Source organism: Beta vulgaris, chromosome 4 (assembly GCF_026745355.1).
Source record: "Beta vulgaris subsp. vulgaris cultivar EL10 chromosome 4, EL10.2, whole genome shotgun sequence".
In the NCBI taxonomy this organism is placed as follows: Eukaryota; Viridiplantae; Streptophyta; class Magnoliopsida; order Caryophyllales; family Amaranthaceae; genus Beta; species Beta vulgaris.
Genome location: NC_079205.1, coordinates 57,862,368 through 57,882,422, shown reverse-complemented (window position 1 = coordinate 57,882,422; position 20,055 = coordinate 57,862,368). Strand labels below are relative to the sequence as shown.

Genomic DNA, 20,055 nt, shown 5'->3' with positions numbered 1-20,055 from the left:
TCCCTAAGTTGCAAGGAAAGTAACTTTGCTTTGCATGTGTTTTCCTTTATCTGTGTTGTATTGTTTGATGAATGATGGAGAGGGGGAAAATGTAGGTTCTTTTAACTCCCTAGGAAAATGAAATTCAACTCATATTTTGCCTTGATCCGATCCATACCAAACAGAGGAAAGTGAGGAAAATAATTTTCCTAAAAAACATTTTTCTCTCAACAACACACACCCTTAATAATGTGGAATTAAATTCATCATAATCATCACAGGCTATTAGAATCAAACACAGACGACCTAATCTACCTAACGGCCTCTCTCTTTCAGCTCGTACTAACTAAAGAGTCGAGCCTGAGCCTCATTAATAGAACCATTAGTGACACTCTCGTGTCCTCAAATCTTCATAGTCAATTTGCCTATGTAAACGTGCATAAAAAAGATCACCATAAGGCTGCAAAGCATTCTCCTAGATGAGTTTTTGGCAGCTCGAGTTGTTTCATTTTTTTGAAAATCCCCTCCCCATAATAGAACTTATTCGACAAAGTTCGTCTCAAATCAGATATTTCCTGCAGCCCCTCCCACACCCCGAACCCAAATAAAAAAGCACAAACCGAAAAGAATTATTATTGCTGTTCTGCAAATATTTCAAAATTAAATGGCATTCCAACCAGAAGAGGATAATAGATGACAAACATTAAGATTAATAGTCAAGATCAAATTCTGGAACACATACATACCCAGGCATTTTAACTCAACATGATTACAAACTATTTCACAGGAAACTGATACATTAATATACCAGAAATTATTCAACAATATTGCCTGTCTGGAAATTTACATTTATAAATACAGATATATGTCTAGCAGGGGATATCTCATGTCCAAATTCTATGAATAGTCGAACGAAACTCTTGTCATCCCTAACCCAGCAACTTTTAATACAAAAATGATGTAAAAAGATCGATATAGAGAATATATCCGTCTGATAACAAAGCCATAACTCTAACTTGTAATAATAGAAACTTATGAATAAATATTCACATAATCACATGATATGGAGGAATATGAGCGCCAATACCACAATCCTTGCATGAATATATGTAATCCTTCTTCCAAATTCGATTTCCTGCTGGACGGTTGCCAGGTTCTCATAACTGATATGGACATTGATTTTCTAAATGTATATTCAATAGCAAATATTATATATTGAATCACAAATGTTCTATATTGAAACCAAAAAATCACCATCACAATGTAGCTAACAAATGATGGCAATACTTTGGTTTTCATATACAACATTTCTGATTCAATATGCAACATTAATTGTTGAATATACAATAAAAGAAAGAATGTTATGAACAAGGAATTTCTCTGCCTTCATACCAACTCCAAAACTGGTAACTTGCTTCAGCAAATAGAAAAGAAGGGGAAAAAGAATAGTTGTATAAATGAGAATGAAAATATTCACCGAACATGGAGCTCTTCATAGCTTAATCTACTTATGCTGCTTCATATGAGGGTAGAGTCCGAGTATGTGCTCCGGCATGAAGTCATGTCGTGTTAAGAGTCCAACGATTGGAGATCTCTGCATGAAGGAAGAGTTGTCATCAGTGATTGAATATTCTGCTCGACTTTTTACAGTCCAGGTGAAATTAGGTTTCGACAGTTTATCTTCCAAAATTGGTATTTAAGGTAAGAATATAAGATAAGGTATACATTATTTGAGCAAAAGAAAGGACATGCAACTGACTGATGATCAAAATCATATGTAATTTGCAAGGGAAATCTCTTAGTTAATATTATGTAATAAAATCTCATCCCCAATCATGTGATTTTCTTCACAAATTTCATTCCCTCAATACCACCTGTAAAGTGATAACGGATGGTAATGTAATTTTATTAAGAAATTCACAAATTTGGGGATCCACAAGCATTATTTAGTTTTAAACAATTTGGCAAATGGAAGCCACCACTTATTCTCCCATCTAATTTCACATTCCTTACCTTTTTTCCCCCTCATCTATCCACATTTTGTCTTCTTCCAACAACTTCTGAATGACCTTCTTTGGTTTTAATGAAAAGATGAGTAGTTATTTAAGAAACAAAGCTGAGTACTAGGGACAAACCTTTTGTTATGTAAAGGAAAGGCCAAATACAAACCCTAAGACCCCGACATATAAAGGTTTACTTTTCAAGAAGGGGAGGGGGGTAGAATTTTTAAAAGTGAAAGCGTAAAAGAGAAAAGCATGAGCTTACCCCTTGACTCTTTGGTACCACGCACATGTGTCTCAGTCCGATTTGCCTGAAAAGAACTTTTGCTTTGGCTAATGACATGGTCTCAAGCACGGTATATGGGGACGCATTAGTTATTGGATGGAGATCAATATACATTTCCATCTCTTCCTCTGTAATAGTTACGTCCTCCAATTTGAGCCCTTTCCCTGTCCCAGGCTTAGCAAAGTCAAATGGAGAGAACTTCTTAAGTATATCTCTACCGGACAGCCTCCTCTCCCGGGTGAAATACTTTGCCTTGAGTAGAACAAGCAGATGTGACCTTAGAACCAACCCACATAGCTCAGGTGTATCTGAGAAAGGTGGTTCATCAATTACAGGAAATCCGTTATGTCCGGTACTTTGCAAAGCATGTACAATAGACTCCACCTTCTCCACACCTGAAAACGTGACCAATGGACCAGAAACAGCATCCCCAGCCACCAAGTGCTTCATGTAAGGCTCTGCATGAGCTTCCAAATACGGTAACCCTTTTAGTTTTACTATTTGCTCATATACACCATGGTTAAAGCAATCTGCCACGGTTTTCGATATGAGGAGAACTATCATCACAAGAGGGAGCAATAATAAATTATTGGTAAGCTCAAGCAGGATCACACACAGAGAAACTGTCATTCTCATTGTTCCCCCAAGGAATGAGGCAGCTCCGAGAAGAGAGAAAAGACCCGTGTCAAGCACTGACACAGAGTGAAAGAGTCTACCCACTAGACGACCATAAACACCCCCAGCTAAAATTACAGGAATGAATAGTCCTGCAGGTACTGCAATTCCATAAGTGATGATCCCAAGGAAATAGATTGTGAAGAAGAAAATGAAGAGAGAAGGGATCTGAAATTCTCTAATGATGGTCGTGCTGAACAAATTACGAATAGCATCATCATTTGTGGTGAGGAAGAGGGAAGCAAGATCATTGTAATGGCCAGGTGGACATTGAAAGTTCTTGTAGTGTCCGATTTCACCAACAGTTGGGCACTTGGCTATTGAATCTGTAGGACAGGGAGTGCACTTCGCAAACCATGGAAGGCCAAAAGCACAGCATGTTGTCAGGAAAGATATAACGATAACAAGTACAACTCTGAAGGATGGACCTTTTCTGCAAGACAAGAGGCACAAGGTTAAGGTTTCTGATCTGTTCTTTATGTGAACATTACATTGTTTATTATCATTATCAAGTACCAAACAATGATTTTCAATTTAAAAGCCGGATGTAAGCTAAGAAGTCAAATTAACATACTCATTAATGATGCTGTAAGTACGGAGGACCTTGTCGACAAGATAGTTATAAAAGCTTCCCAGAACACCTCCGACAATTCCAAGAAACATGACCGCCAGAATATCATAACCGCCATAACTTGCTACCTCTTCACTAACATCATACATTATCAACCCACCCTTACCAAACAATCCACATTTCCCAGACCAGCAATATTGAATGAAGCTTCTCAAAACCATAGCAACCATAGCTGTGGTGAAAAATGTCCTCCAAAGAAGAGCGCTCCTCCACCTGAATTATATCATAATATATATAAACTTCACATGTCAATATGTCATAACCTTAAACTAATATGCCAAAAGTTCTACTTTTTATCTTTGAAAAATCTCCTTATTAAGTTATGATCATGCATGAAACCATGTATGATAAATTTGAATTCCTGATTGAGTTTTCTCCACCAAATTGTTGCATGAAACAACTACAAGTGCTTCGCTAGAAAGCATAGATAGGCATACCAGGAAGCTGCTTCTTCAAGGGCAAAGAGGACACCACCAACTGGAGCACGAAATGCAGCAGCCACACCAGCTGCAGCACCACAGGTGATCAAATCTCTCCGATCTCTATCATTCTTGAAGTATCTGAGCCAAGGCCAGGTCAATCTGTACTTGCGAGAGCCCCCCTGACCAAGTAAATTGGCGATGCAAGCACCAGTATGCACCATAGGTCCCTCCTTACCAACCACAAACCCAGCGGACACACCGAAAATAGAACCAAATATCTGAATATGAAACTTTATGTTAATAAATAATTATAAATAGAACTCTTCATGCCAAACTAACTGGCCAACTGTTTTGGCATTCTTCATGTCATTATTTGGTAAGAGAACTCCCAGAAAAACTTCTGCAGAAAATGCACAATTGCTGGCAGCAACAAATATAATTTTGGAAGAAGGGATAAAAACATTTTAAACTAAGGCATGAGGAAACGACTGCATGGATAATCACAAGCATAAACTTCCTAAACCGAGGATCATAATCCAGGAGGAAATTACTTTAACACATAAGCATATATTAAAAATCAATCTACTCAAGTCTGGATGAAGATGAGGATTCTGTTATGAGATATACAAAGAGATAGACATATAGTGGTGAAATATAAGAATGTTACCAATATAAGGATCCATTTAGAGGCAGGACATGCAGATGTAAATGTTAACATAACATACATCTCCATTATAAGCAAATCTTGTTCATTGTAAAACATGGTTCACAAGAAATTATCATGAAAAGTATCAGCATGTTGGAAGAGCAAAAAGGAATATCTCCACTGGCTATGCCCGTAACCATTAGATTGATCTTTCTCTTTTAGTTCCTTTCATGTCTGCTCTCCAGGTCCATCCATATCCAAAAGACAACAAAATTTAAGCCAAATGCTAACCTTTACAAAGAGTGTGCTTGGAGCCAAGATTGAGGGAGCATCAACACCGTTAAGATAAGATTTGACCTCGGGGATGCCAGATCCCGCAGCAGCAGGAGCCACAAAGGCACAAAGTGTTCCAGCAAGAGTGGCGAACGCGATGTTGCAACCAGCAAATGCAAGGAAAGCCTTGAAGTAACTGTACTGGAACATAATGCATAAAGGAAATACACTTAATTCATTTTTACAAGACAATCGAGTGCACAATGTTCTATCTTAAACTAATCTAGCATTATTAAAAGCAGGCACAATGACATCGCAAGAAAGATGTGGTATTGATACATATTTAACTATATTATTTCATAAACACAAGCAACACATGTGTGCATGAACACATAATACATGTATGTATATGGTGCGACTTACCTTCCCTGTAGCATCAGTTTGTTAGTGAGCAACAATTTGAAACCAGCTATATTTTCAACTGCAATATTACTAAAGAATCCAACGAGTCCAGTACTTAGTCCGATCAGGAGTGCTAATGCCCACTTCAGGAACACATACTGAAATATTTGAACCTTTTTCCTTGACCTCCAATCTTGCTTAAACAATTCATTTTCATTTATCCTGTAAAAGAAAACAAAAATGGATAATCATGTTACTTATATTGAAGCAAGTGCTAGGTCGAGAATTGGACAATTTAACAAAGCAACAACTAAAGAAGCACACATATGTCCGTTAAGCAAAGCCCTTGAACTCCGATGAATATCAAACACAGAAAATTTATCTCCCACGATGGTGGCATTTACACAAGGCAAGTAATCCATTAACCAGGCTATATATGTCAGTCATATAATGTACAACCACAGATTCTCAGGGTTAGCTATTTTGATTGAACTTCAAATAGCCAATCTACAGAATCTGGCACCCAAGACCCAACAATCAGAATTCTGGACTAAAAATGACATCTGGACTCTTCATATTTGACAGAAATAATTCCCTAAAAGAAGATCAAGCTGTGATTCGGCTAACATATATGCCAGATCCTTGCCCACATAGCATAGCAAAGAACAATGAATGTTCTGGTTACTGCTACACATTGTAAATCTCCTCAGTAACTCAGCTTTACCAATTCACAATTCATCATGCATGCCAAGAAAGACAGTCCATGGGTTACCAAGGGAAGAGATAAGCGGAGGGGAAGCACGCAATACATTTCATTAACCACCGAAAAATGTTGACTTGATAGTTGATAGCAAAAACATCAGTGAATGTTCGTTACTATGGGGTCTATTGTGTGTCTTAACTCTTAAGCCACAAGTATGATAATTTCAGTGCTAGATTCTTTGCATTTACATTATTTCCTCCCCCCTTCAAAGTAGTATGCTTTACAGATAAGGAAAAATTGGAGTAGAAACTGGATAGCCAGAACTCCTTACTCATAGTCAAGGCTCTCAATGGGGCAGGAATTGGCACCAATAACAGCAATCTGCGAGGTAGTATTTGTTCTTTTCCTCAAAAGCGGCATCCTCATCGATGACATGTTTCTCTCTGACATGGAAGACCATAGTCTCTCTTCCTCCTTACCATCCAATTCTCCAAGAAATTCCACATCATTCTCTTCATTATCCTTGTGGTCCACATCATTATGTGGATCCATACTCTTGTTACTATGGATGTATAGGATCACCCTCTGACCACAACTTGGCTCCTATAAATAAGAGTCCCCTGCAAATAGACATCAGATTGAGGGCCTAATTAATGACAAGACAACCGAAATCCAAAGAAAATACGAATGCAACTCGTACATCAGACACAGCACATAAATGCAGATTGCAATGCACAGTTAGTCTAAGTGATGCAGATTGCAACACACACAACCAGAACACAATGCATATTCAAAGGATCTCCTCCTCAAAATATGCAAATTACAAAACCATGAAAAAAGACTACCCACCAACTTCAAACTCCTGATTACATCAGACTGATATTGCAAAATCCTATATAGATTATTAAATATCAAAGATACAAAAAACAAAGGTTGACAGTTGATCATCAAATTCACTAAAATAGGGATATATGCTCCAAATCTAAGACAAAAAAGACAGAAATAAATCAACTTTGAAAGCAAATAAAGAATGCTCCAAAAAGTTCTAACAGGAGAATAGAGCAAAGTACTAGTCAACGCAGGTAAATTAATCAATCATATGGCACTTGCATAAAGTACAAGAGCTTTTTCATCATCAAAATCCAGATTAATATATAAACAACACCCAATCAAAAAACATACCAAAATGAATAAAAAGTTGTTCATGACAATCACAAGTCAACTCTAATTGCTTAATTAATCTTCAAGTATACTATAACATAATGAACTCCACAACTTCTAATAGTACAAAGAAGATGATACCTAACAAGATGAAATTTATTAACAAACTAAAAAAAAATCAATAAAGATAAAACTAGATAAGATTAATCAGAATTTTTTCCTTGGATAATGCAAAAATGGGTTTTAATTCCCAAAATATGCCCAAAAATATTAAAATTCCCTGCGTACCGTCCACGTAGGACGGCACGCGAGAATTTTTTTTTTAGTAAAACCGCTACTTGCAGTAGCGGTTTACAAGCGCCGAGAATTTTTTTTTTTTTAACTTAGGCAAAACCGCTACTCGGAGTAGCGGTTTAAAAAAAAAAAAAAAAAAAAAAAAAAAAAATTTTTTTTTTTTTTTTTTTTTTTTTGTAAACCGCTACTCCGAGTAGCGGTTTATTATGAAAACTGATTTCTGCTCACCATATTTTGCGCAGATAAACCGCTACTCCGAGTAGCGGTTTATATTTATAAACCGCTACTCGAGTAGCGGTTTATATTTATAAACCGCTATTCCGAGTAGCGGTTTATATTTATAAACCGCTACTCCGAGTAGCGGTTTATTTTAAAATTAAACCGCTACTTTAGTAGCGGTTTCCATGGGTTAAAACAAAAAAAAAACAATTTTCTCGCGTGCCGTCCTACGTGGACGGTACGCAGGGAATTTTAATATTTTTGGGCACATTTTGGGAATTAAAACCCACTTTTGCATTATTCAAGGAAAAAATTCAGATTAATCAACAAATAACGAATAAAGAGATAAAACATAAAAAATAGATAAAACCCACAAAAATTCTTCTAATTTTACTGAAAACCCATAAACAGAAAAGCAAAAGATTGAATTTTTAGAGAGATAGAAAACTGGCAACTCAGAATGACACTTACCCTTTGATCACAAAGAAATTTTCAGTGATTTTATATGAAACCCAAGTGAGAAATTCGCAAATCAAAACAATTTAAGAGAGAAAAATTCGGAAATTTAATTGGATTATTTACAGGCGGGGATGATTTAACAAAGTAGTAGCAGAAAAATCATAAAAAATTGAGATGATGTAGTGATTGAGATCAATTATGGACTGAGAGATAAGCTGGCAATTTGAGATTGGAGAGAGAAAATTGAGAAGAGCGTAAATCTTAAATAGCTGATGCAGTGTTGTTTGATTCTGCAGAAAAATAAGGAAAAGGTGGGGGCATACAATTTGAGGAACACAAATACCGGTTAAATGGGGATTAGGAAAATTTATTAGTTCATCAATAGATAATTGGATAGTAGTAAGAGGTGGCTTCATAGCCGACTCTTTCACATTATATTAATGTTACTTTTTAATTCTTTACTTTGAATGAGATTTTTTTTTTTGGTGTAGATGGAATCACCTAATTTGATTTGATGTAGACGGAATTTGATCACGTGTATATGACGCTCTTTTTAAGACTTTAACCAACTAACTAGTTGACATCTATATTTAGAGTGAGATTGGGTTTGTTCGGCTAAAATAGTTGTTAAAGTACTTGTTAGCTATATAGAAGTAGTTGTTAGCTGTTATAGTAGTTGTCAATTATTAGAGTTTGGCTGTGAAAATAGTTTTTTTGATAATAAGTGTTTGGTAAAACTAACTGATAGTTAAAAAACAATAACAAAAATAAATTATATTCAAGTTTCAAAAGCTACTCCAAAAGTTGTCTTTACGATAAAAGCTAATAATTATAACTTTTTCAAAACACTAGTCCAAACACTAAAATGTACTACCTCCGCCTTTTTTTTAGTCGCTACATTTTAACATTTACACAAGTCTTTTTTTATTTGCTACATTAGCCAAATATTTCTACTTTTTAGTATATAGTAGCCACATGTTATTTACCTTTATACCCTTATTTTTGTCTTCATCACACAAAAAGATAACTACCTTATACTTTATTGCTCTTCTTTTCAATGGTCTTTATATGTTTTCTTGGTCTGTGTGCTAAAGTAAATGTAGCAACTAAAAAAACGAGGGAGTACTTCAAAAGCTATTGTCGAACACGCCGGTTGTTAGTCAAATTTTGATAGAACAAGCCCATTCCATTTCACTCTAACCTAACACTACTATTTAGGTATTCCTTCTTTTCTCCTTTTGTTTGTTTTCTTGATTCTCGAACTACAACAGACAATTTCAAAAAATAACTCGGTAGTCTTACGAAACAGATTAAACTAGTCACTAAATGGATCAACTAATTACTGAAATGGGTTAAGGAATATCACTACTGAATCGATTAAACTAGTCACGAAATAGATTACACTGGTCCCTAAATAGATTAAACTAGTCACAATATTAAAAAAAAAAAAAGGTGGCATGCTCTCTTAGCTTCTTGATATTTGGCTTGAGCCGTGCTTGATTTTAAATTAAAAGTAGGCAGTCTCTTACAAGACCAACTGTAATTTTAATGGTGCGGAATTTGAATTTGTGACCTATCGTTCACAGCACCTCAATCTTAACCACTAGGCTAAGACATCCTTGGTTATGTCGCTAATCATTTATAGAAAAGGTTAAGATCCTTTCAAGAATTGGACATTAATTATAATTTAGACCACCTTCAAAACCCTAAAATACTAGTAACTTACACTGACACATCTTCAATCACACGCTCAATAATACTGAAAAAAAAATTTAGAAAATTCAAAGTATGGGAAAAAGATAGCTATCAGCCTATCACCATCACTTCTTACACTCAAAAGCTTAACAGATTATTATTTTGAAAAATACACCAAAAATATTACCTTATGTTATATAACATTCTTCCTTATATAAAAATTGAATAATATGCTCGAAGTTTTTAAAATTTGACTAACCAAATAGTAAATGAGTGTAACTTTTTTTTTTAAGAAGAAAAGCTAGTTCATTAAACAGAGGACGAAGAATCCATTAAACAAAGGATTGTAACTTGAAAGAACAAATATAAGCTAGATATGGCCTCTTTTTGTAAAGGAAAAGTATGTACTCCCTCCGTCTTTTTTTATTTGCTACATTTTGCCATTTAGGGGTGTTTCAATTTATTTGCTACATTTGCAAATATTTCCATATATAGTACATAGGTCCCACACTTTATTTACAAATTTGACATCACTCCCTTCTTGATTTTGTAAATGTTTTCATATATAATACATAGGTCCCATAATTTACCTATTTGTTTTTTTGTTAATTCCATTTATGTCAATGGTCCCCACTCCTTCCTTGGTCTTTGTGAAAAAGTGCTTGTAGCAAATAAAAAAAGACGGAGGGAGTAATATACAGACTTACAGTACCGTTGAACTGTAAGTCTTGTTATGCTTCCTTGATTAACAAGTTACGGTTTATGGAATATGAAGATGATATATCTAGTAGGAATATTGGTGCAATGCAAATGCAACAAGTAATCCCAATATTCATTATTGCCATCGAACTTGGACAAATAGTACTCTACATGACAATTTTCTGTACTATGAAGTATAAACATAGTCTTCAAAATTACTAAAGACTCTTGTGTTTAATGGTATGACTTCAAATCTTGGTGCAAGTAAAAATTTCAATATTATTGTGTGTGGGGAGTGTTTGGAGCTTCTTGGACCTATGGATAAGTGCCTCTGTGCGAGGGCAACCCAAAGAAAATTGATGTTATCACGAGATTTCGACTGGTGGTCCAAAAAAAAAGTCTTCAAAATTTGTTGTTGGTACAACTTAACAAGTATTCTCATTTGTAATGTTCACCTTATACCGCAAAATCATCACTGAGAATTCTATTCGATATAATTTATATTTGGTATCAAGGATCTTTGGGTCCAATGGTATAACCTCCTATCTTCCACATGGAAGACCAATGTTCAAATGTTGGTGGAAGCAAAATTTCAATATTGTTGGAGAGGGTTTACGGCTTGTTGGGCCTCTGTGTGAGTGGCCCTATGCGAGAATAGTCCAGAGGAAATTCATCTTGCTACGGGTTTTCGAAAAGGAATCCAAAAAATTCTATATCTAGTGACATAAAATTCTTCTGTAAAAATTAAGTGTACTAGTTTAATTAGTAAAATAATTTCAAATTCTGTTAAATTCAAGTGAATACAATAAAAGTCTAAGAGCATGAAAATAGTCTTGTTGGAATACATGATATGTTTGTTTTGTTGGTCGGTTGCAGGTTTGCCTTGACCAGTTGGAGCCTATTTTTTTTAACCCTATTACTCCTTCCGTCTTTTTTTATTTGCTACAAGCACTTTTTCACAAAGACCAAGGAGGGAGTGGGGACCATTGACATAAATGAAATTAACAAAAAAGCAAATAGGTAAATTGTGGGACCTATGTATTATATATGGAAACATTTACAAAATCAAGAAGGGAGTGATGGCAAATTTGTAAATAAAGTGTGGGACCTATGTACTATATATGGAAATATTTGCAAATGTAGCAAATAAATTGAGACACTTCTAAATGGCAAAATGTAGCAAATAAAAAAAGACAGAGGGAGTATAAATTATCAGGAGAAGACTAGTAGTACCTTCTTGTTTTGCTTATTAACATCAGACAAGTGTATGTCTCTTTGTATAAGGAGTAACTTTTTTTGGTTTTTTTAGTTAACGATATTTAAGTATGATGCAAAAATCAAAAATATAAGAGATATAAAAAGATAAAAAGGTGGCATTATGTGCTAAGAGAGGGCAACACAGATAATATTGTTAAAAATGTCAATTATTATAAGTAATATGTGACTTTGTAAAATGAAAAATGTTGCAAGTAAAAGAAAACGTAGGAAGTATAGATTTTAGCTTATTCAAGAAATTTAGATTTTAAAATATTATAGTAACTCCATAACATATGCATACTTATAACTCTTTTTTTTTTTTGACGAGAAAACCATTCAATCTCATGCATACTTATAACTCAATAATTGACAAATTAGAGAGAAGAGATGTGTTGTATTATTGCTTGTTTCATATCATAAAGATTACAACCCTTTATATAGAGAAACATAACATAAATTTAACCTAACACAACTTAATTTAATGGGCTATGGCCCAATACTCCTAACACCCTCCCGCAATCGTAACGGCAGTAACACGAACGTTACGATTGGACAATCACAATTATTAGGAAAAAAAAACTCAAATTCTTCAATTCTTCAATTCTTCAATTCTTCAAATCTTCAAATCTTCAATGTAAAAACCTTGTCTCAAGGTACAAGGAGAACCCATAAACCGTGTCTCACGACACACGGAGAGCCAAAACATGTCTCACAATCTGTTTTGAAACAGATCTGAAATTGAGACCAAAGAACCAATTTTTGTGAAAGTTGTGATGGAATGATCATCATCACAGAAACAAAAGAACAAATTTTTCGATGGAATGAACGTCATCGACAGATCTGTTTTGAAACAGATCTGAACATAATACCAAATAAAAAACACCAAATTTTTGAAGAAAAGAAGAATAAGAACCCACCACTGTCATCTTCACGTGTGCTTAATCTTATAATTTTTCATGTTCTCTCTCCTAAAAAAGAAAACAAGATTGATTGAAAAAAAAATCCTGAATTTTCTCTTGCCGCTTGAATTTTCTGCAATTTTTTTTTTTGTTTTTGAGGTTTTTTTAATTTTTTTTTTGTGATTGATCGATGAAGTTTGGGAAGAGTTTGAGAAATCAGATCGAAGAAACTTTGCCGGAATGGCGAAATAAGTTTTTATCACCGAGCCTAGTTGATGGGTATTTTATCAGAAAATACACAAAAAATAAGATTTGCGGAAGCGAAGAAAAAAAAACCCGTGTTTTTATGAGTGTTTGTGAATCCTGACGGTGGAATTGATGTGTCAATCCACCGGCAGGAGATCATTTTTCTTTGGACTATTTCAAGATCTAACCTGCTCTTGATACCATGACAAATTAGAGAGAAGAGATGTGTTGTATTATTGCTTGTTTCATATCATAAAGATTACAACCCTTTATATAGAGAAACATAACATAAATTTAACCTAACACAACTTAACCTAATGGGCTATGGCCCAATACTCCTAACAATAATAGAATTTATTCTCTTTATTATTTTTGTAACTATTTACTTATGCCATTTCCAAGCTTAATTTAGCTAGCGATAGCATTAATTGTACCTTTTATATGGAGTCGGATTCAGCTGTGAGAGGTTTCGCCTCGACAAGGCCCTTATCTGACCTATCATAAAAAAATGTAACTAAATAGATTTCATTTATTTTATTTATTTGACGAGCGATACCATCACTATATATTAGATATAATTTCAATCTGGGTCTAAACCTCTTTCTATTTTTTATCTAGATAATTTAGGATTACCCCTTGAGAGGAGGGAGTATCTCTTGTATGTAATCCTCCTTACTTATAAAAATAAAAAAAATTAATAAAAAAGATTATTTGATGATATACTTCCCATTTTCTAAAAAAATTTCTATTTACCGCAGCAACAGATATCAAGACAATAAAGTAAGAGTGTGAAAGTTGGCCTTTTTGGTTTATCAAAAATTATTAAAAGAGACGGTCTAATTTTAATATAAAAGTAGACATAGTCAAGTAAATGGATTAAACTAGTCACCGAAATATATGAACTTAGTCATTATTGTGCTAATTCTCTTTTTAATATTGGGCTTACTATTGCCTAATTTTAGTTTAATTTAAAAGTAGGTGGTCTCTTACAACACAAACTCTTGGTTTATTAAATATGAGAAAATGAAGTTGTGTGAAATTTTGGAGGTCAAAATCCAACAAGTAGGGTAAGATATGTGGAAAATGAGCAAATATTTACCAAATAGGGTCAACTAAAAGTAAGAAAATCTTAAAAACTTAACAAAAAGTAGGAAGACCTTTAGGAAATGGATGGAATATAATTTTCGAGCTTAAGAAAAATCATGAAAGAAAAATTAAATTGGAATTATTGAAAAATAATAAGGTTATACTTCTATAACTTAATTAAAATCTTAAAGTTCCTTACACCTTGTGTTATAACGGACGTGAGAGAGAAACAAATAATGAATATAAAAAGCGATAAAAACAGACAACAGATTTACGTGGTTCACCAATTTGGCTACTTCGACGGCAGAGAGAGGGAGAATATTTTATTATGTGAGGAAAACCATATTACAGAGAGAAAATAGGCTAATTCATAGTCTAAAACCCTAAGATATAAATAACCTATTTATACCCACAACAGAAAACGCGTTTCCGCGTTATTTCCCGTCCTCCCGACCCGCGCCCGCAGCCAGCCATCCCCATTCACACGAAAGTTCTGCCCGCCCGCGGGGTCGACCCTGCGCCCGCGGGATTTCGGGCTGCTGCACATCGACGAATTCCTTCGCCCGCGTGATCGAGCCCGCGCCCGCGGGTTTCGAGCCTGTGCCCTCACAACTTTTCTCTTGCGCATTTCGACGAACATCTTCTAAGCACAACAATTCAAGGCATCTTTTACAAATCTCCACCATGAGTTGAATTCTCTCACAATAACCAGAAAACCAGATGCATTGCTCACAACGCCCAGAATCTCCCAAACACCAGATTTGTCCCAACAGACAACCAGACCAGATTAGTCCCTAAGGACCCCAGAATTACCCCCATATGAGTCTCACCCAATCTCGCCAAGATCGCTGACCACTCATCATGAACGACCCGGTCTCACAGCCTATGAGATCCATGTTGCGCATTCACCCAAAGCCCAACTTATTACCCGTCGGAAATCAAATCGTCTTCACTGAACCGAAACACACTAGCTCCACCTTAATCAAGACGAGCCAGTACCCTGCCAGTTCGTTGCTCCAACTAGAGCCATTTGCACTTACGTCTAAGTACCCAAAACAAATTACCCTTGGCGCAGGGGAACTTCCGTCGAAGCTCTTCTATGCTCGCGCCGGAGAACTCCATCCCGTTCTCACTGGAACGCAGGCAACTCCTCCTGGAGTTCCAATCTAGCTACCTCTTGGTGACTTCTTGCGGAATCACCTCTCAACCCAACATCCCTGGCAAAGACATGTCGCTCGAGACCCATAGCTATAAGCTGGCACACAAGTATCGATAGAACCGAACCTTATCATACCAATCTGCTGCTGAGAGACCCTTGGTTGTTCTTCTTGATGACCCTTAGTTTCAACCAGTTGCGTAGAAGTTCCCACAAACTCTACCTCATTGTTGACACTCTCATCCTCAACCCAAGTAGTACTCTCAAACCCGGTTGTTGAACTCATTCCCGTTGACTCTGACCTCTCAACCTGTGAAGAAGCCCCCATAAGCTCCACCTCACACTCAAGACCATCACTTGTCAACTCAGAATGCAGCTTCAACTCAGAATCATCTCTAGCCAGTGACGTACCCTGCAAATCATACAAGTTACCCAAACCTGACTTGGACAGCCCAAAAATATTCACCTCTCCGACATACAGTACAAAACCCACCATGTCTTCACAACCATCCCTTTGCGGAGAGTCCCCAAGGATTTCATACTGACCAGGAGCCAAGTTTGACTGACCCAACTTTGATGACGAAGAACCCAAAATTTCAGATTCAGATTGTGAGTGTTGACAGATTTCTCCCTGACATGAACCACCACTCCAACCTAGAGTGCCTCTGTGCTCCACCTGTTTTTCAACACTATCACAAACATCCAATGTAGCAACCCCAGACTCAGATAACGTAGACCCTTGCAACACATACAATGTCTCCCGTTTAACCCCTTTCAGGATCATCTTCGAACCCTGTAGACATACAACCCTCCACCCTCACCTTTGAAACTGAACCCTTTCTTGTCTAACAGACTAAGTGAAATCATATTCTTTGTGACTTGTGGAACATGCCTAACATCATTCAAAGTACAGACTTTGCCATCATATGTCCTAATTCTGATGGACTCTATACCAACTGTCTTACAGACCTCACTGTTGGCCATAGTAACACTTCCATCAACCTCTTTATAGTTCATAAACCACTCCATGCGCGAACACATATGACAAGATGCCCCAGAATCAAGAACCCACACATCCCTACAATGTGACTGGGTATTAGCTACTAGGGCCAGATCTTCCTCAGAATCACCTCCAGTTTCTGCCAGAGCAGCAGAACCTTCATTCTTGTCCTCCTGCTTCTTTTTCTTAGGACACTCCCTTTTCTAATGCCCCGTTTCCTTACAGTAATTACAGACATCACTAGATTTAGGACCCCTAGAAGAAAGTTTCCTGGATTTCTTCCCCGAATTCTCATGTCCATTACTACTGGCTACTAATCCAGCAGCCTGATCGACTGTACCTGTACCAGACGCCTTATGACGAATCTCTCTAGTATGAAGAGCAGAGCTTACTTCTTCTAACGACAGACTATCTTTCCCAACAATAAAAGAATCCACAAAATTCTCATATGATAGAGGCAAAGATACCAACAATATTAAAACAGTTTATCTAGATGATCCCTTAGAGACGTACCTTCCTGCATATGCAGGCTGAACAGACGTTGCTTCATCATCAACTTGTTGGTTAGAAATTTTGTCATATACAAACTCTCTAATTTCAACCACAGACCAGATGCAGTTTCCTCTTCCGCGACTTCAGTGATTATGTCATCTTCCAGACACACCATAATCGTTGAATGAGTCTTCTCCTCCAGAACGGCCATCTCAGCGGTGACTGAATCCGTTGCTTTTTTTGACAACGGTGCCCACAACCCTTGTTGCTTCAGTAACGCCCGCATCTTGATCTGCCACAGACTAAAACTATTCCTCCCAGTAAATTTATCGATTTTGACATTCACCCTAGACATCTTTCTCACACAGATCGACCACCAAAGCTCTTGATACCAGACATCTTTCTATTTTTTATCTAGATAATTTAGGATTACCCCTTGAGAGGAGAGAGTGTCTCTTGTATGTAATCCTCCTTATTTATAAAAATAAAAAATATTTATAAAAAAGATTATTTGACGATATACTTCCCATTTTCTAAAAAAATTTCTATTTACCGCAGCAACAAATATCAAGACAATGAAGTAAGAGAGTGTGAAAGTTGGCCTTTTTGGTTTATTAAATATGAGAAAATGAAGTTGTGTGAAATTTTGGAGGTCAAAATCCAACAAGTAGGGTAAGATATGTGGAAAATGAGCAAATATTTACCAAACACGGAATCAACTAAAAGTAAGAAAATCTTAAAAACTTAACAAAAAGCAGGAAGACCTTTAGGAAATGGATGGAATATAATTTTCCAGCTTAAGAAAAATCATGAAAGAAAAATTAAATTGGAATTATTGAAAAATAATAAGGTTATACTTCTATAACTTAATTAAAATCTTAAAGTTCCTTACACCTTGAATGAGTCAATCAGTAGTTTCATTTACTACCAATAACAAATATGACAATACTATAAAATATGGGGCTTGCTCTTATATACAATATACTCCCTCCGGTTTTTATTAGTTTATCCATTTCTTTTGCATAGAGTTTTGGGAGAGATAATGGTGAGTCATAGAAAGAAAGAGAAACTATTATTTTATATTAAAGTTGGATGTATGTGTGATGAAAAGTTAGTGGTTTCATTCCAAAAATAGAAACAAAAAAAAGGGTAAACTAATAAGAGACATCCCAAAAAAAAATACGGATAAACTAATAATGACCGGAGAGAGTAACTATCAGATTTTCGCCTTATTAATTCAATTTTGTATACAGCTTTTTTTTTCTTGAAGGCTGTACAACTCAGGTTATTTGAATTGAGTAATCAGATTTGGATAAATTTTATTAGATCTACCATTTCATTAGATGTGCATGATAGGCTCTCTAACTTCACATGGTTGGTTGTACGAGCAAATATATTTATGAAGTACTGAATTTTTATTTTATTTATGAAGTATGAAGTATTGATAGTTATGTATATCCGAACAAATAAGTTATTAGACAGTTAGTTGGCATTTGAATGGGTACTAGCTAAATTACAATAAAGTACTTCCTTTGTAACATAATAACTTTAACAATCATATCGTATTTGGATCCTCTAATGTTCTAAAATAGCAGTACAAGATTGAGTTTGAATAATATAAACCATTGAATAAAAAATCAATGGCTCATATACTATCTTTTTAATGTTTTCCCTATTTTTTCTCATTAAAATTCACCCCATAAATTTCCCTTTTCTACCATTATGAGTCATTGATTTTGAAATTTACAATTAAGTATCAAAACTATAGAGGATCTCAACTCAGTTATTAATTTATTTATTTTTGGTGCTAAAAGAGAGCAGAGCTCAGGAACTCAGTTATTAATTATACCTCACAAATAAACTCATTTGTTGTAATTTTTATATTACGGAGGAAGTATAAATTTCATTGTAAATTACTCTCTCCGTCCCAAATTAGTTGCTACATTTGCTTTTTCACAGTTTACGAGGTGTAAATTCAAACACCAATATCTTAAGGTACATATATGAAAAAATTATAAAAATTATATATTTGGAAAATACAAATTGGGACGAATTAAACAAGATCCAACATGACTATGTTTTTTCTTATGTATATAGAGTAAAAGATAGTCAAAGTTATGACGTGAATAGTACCTACGGTCAAAATATAGCAACTAATTTGAGACGGAGGGAGTATGCAGTATTATATCTTTGTAATAGCTAGCTAGCTTGCATATTGCCAGCAATATAATAGTAATAGTCATTTCTGTTCATGGAGTGACTAATAATGTGAGCGGATTCACACAGAAAAAAGTGAGATAGAGAAGGTGGAAGTGTGGTATGCAAGTCTTTATCAATGCTCATGTGATCCATGTTGGCCGGCAGGTAGCTAGGTGCATTTAGTAACTTTTTTTTTTTTTGGTTTTACAAATTATTCTATGCACGGGTACCTCATTAGTTGATAGTTACATATCGATATAAATGGAGTTACTGATTAATATTATGAAAATATATGTATAATATGTGTAACGATATTGATAAGAATTATTAAGGTTGTAAGGGATCTTTGTTAATGTATATATCATATATGGAATATTGATAAGTACAATTCTAATTACTTATGATATAAATATTGGGTTATTTATAATGTCAAACTATCATGTTGACATCTATCGTGTTACACGAAAGATGAGTTGTTTCCTTTGAGCAAGATGTAGTAAGTTTAGTGTTCTACTTCGTTATTAGATAAACTGTTAACTTATATTCTTTCATTACTCAGTTTATTGATGATAAAATAATTAGATATATCTAGACCCATGATAATAATCCTAGTAGACAAAACTAATTGAATAGTTTTCAAATTAATCAATTTTACTTCTAACATGTATCTCAAACGTCATTGAGAAAACTATTTGAAAATTTTATATAAAAAAAGAAGAAAAAAGTCTTCCTTGAGGTTGGATAGTATTATGTCCTTGATTCTTGTTTGTCTTTTCTTCTTTCTTAGCTTCACATGTTGGAGGTGATTGTGCTCTACCTTAACTTTATTTGGAGGAATTATTTATCATGTAGTAAAATTGTTGGACGACTAAAACCCTTTCTCTCTAAATAATACTCCCACCCTCAACCCTAAAACAAAATCCCCCCGCCACCCATCTCATTAGGCTCGTCGGGGGCTGGCATCGCAGCCTCGTCGCCGGCGAGCCTAGCCCCCTCTTAGCAGCTAGTTACTTTCCATGTTGCCTTCCTGGACGCGCTTTCCTTCCCATCATTTTCACTTCCCTTGCTTCCGTCGTTTAGCCACCTCCTTCCCCTTGTTTCGGCTTCCCCATCCCCGACGTTGACTTTCTAATAGTGAGTCGGTCTAGTTTTGGGCTTCCCCTCCCCTGTTTAGTG

General features: G+C 35.5%; 1 protein-coding gene across 1 annotated transcript; it reads right to left on the bottom strand.

The window, feature by feature from the left end:
• Nucleotides 1-666: 666 nt before the first annotated feature.
• On the bottom strand, nucleotides 667-8,547 carry LOC104890514 (chloride channel protein CLC-c). Its single transcript, XM_010676028.4, has 8 exons — nucleotides 8,163-8,547; nucleotides 6,349-6,637; nucleotides 5,336-5,536; nucleotides 4,931-5,108; nucleotides 4,009-4,271; nucleotides 3,515-3,784; nucleotides 2,245-3,373; nucleotides 667-1,573 (listed from the first exon to the last, which is right to left on the bottom strand). Exons 2-8 carry the CDS (start codon nucleotides 6,567-6,569, stop codon nucleotides 1,484-1,486), a joined length of 2,352 nt encoding a protein of 783 aa, XP_010674330.1. The 5' UTR covers nucleotides 6,570-6,637; nucleotides 8,163-8,547; the 3' UTR covers nucleotides 667-1,483.
• Between the last annotated feature and the right edge of the window lie 11,508 nt (nucleotides 8,548-20,055).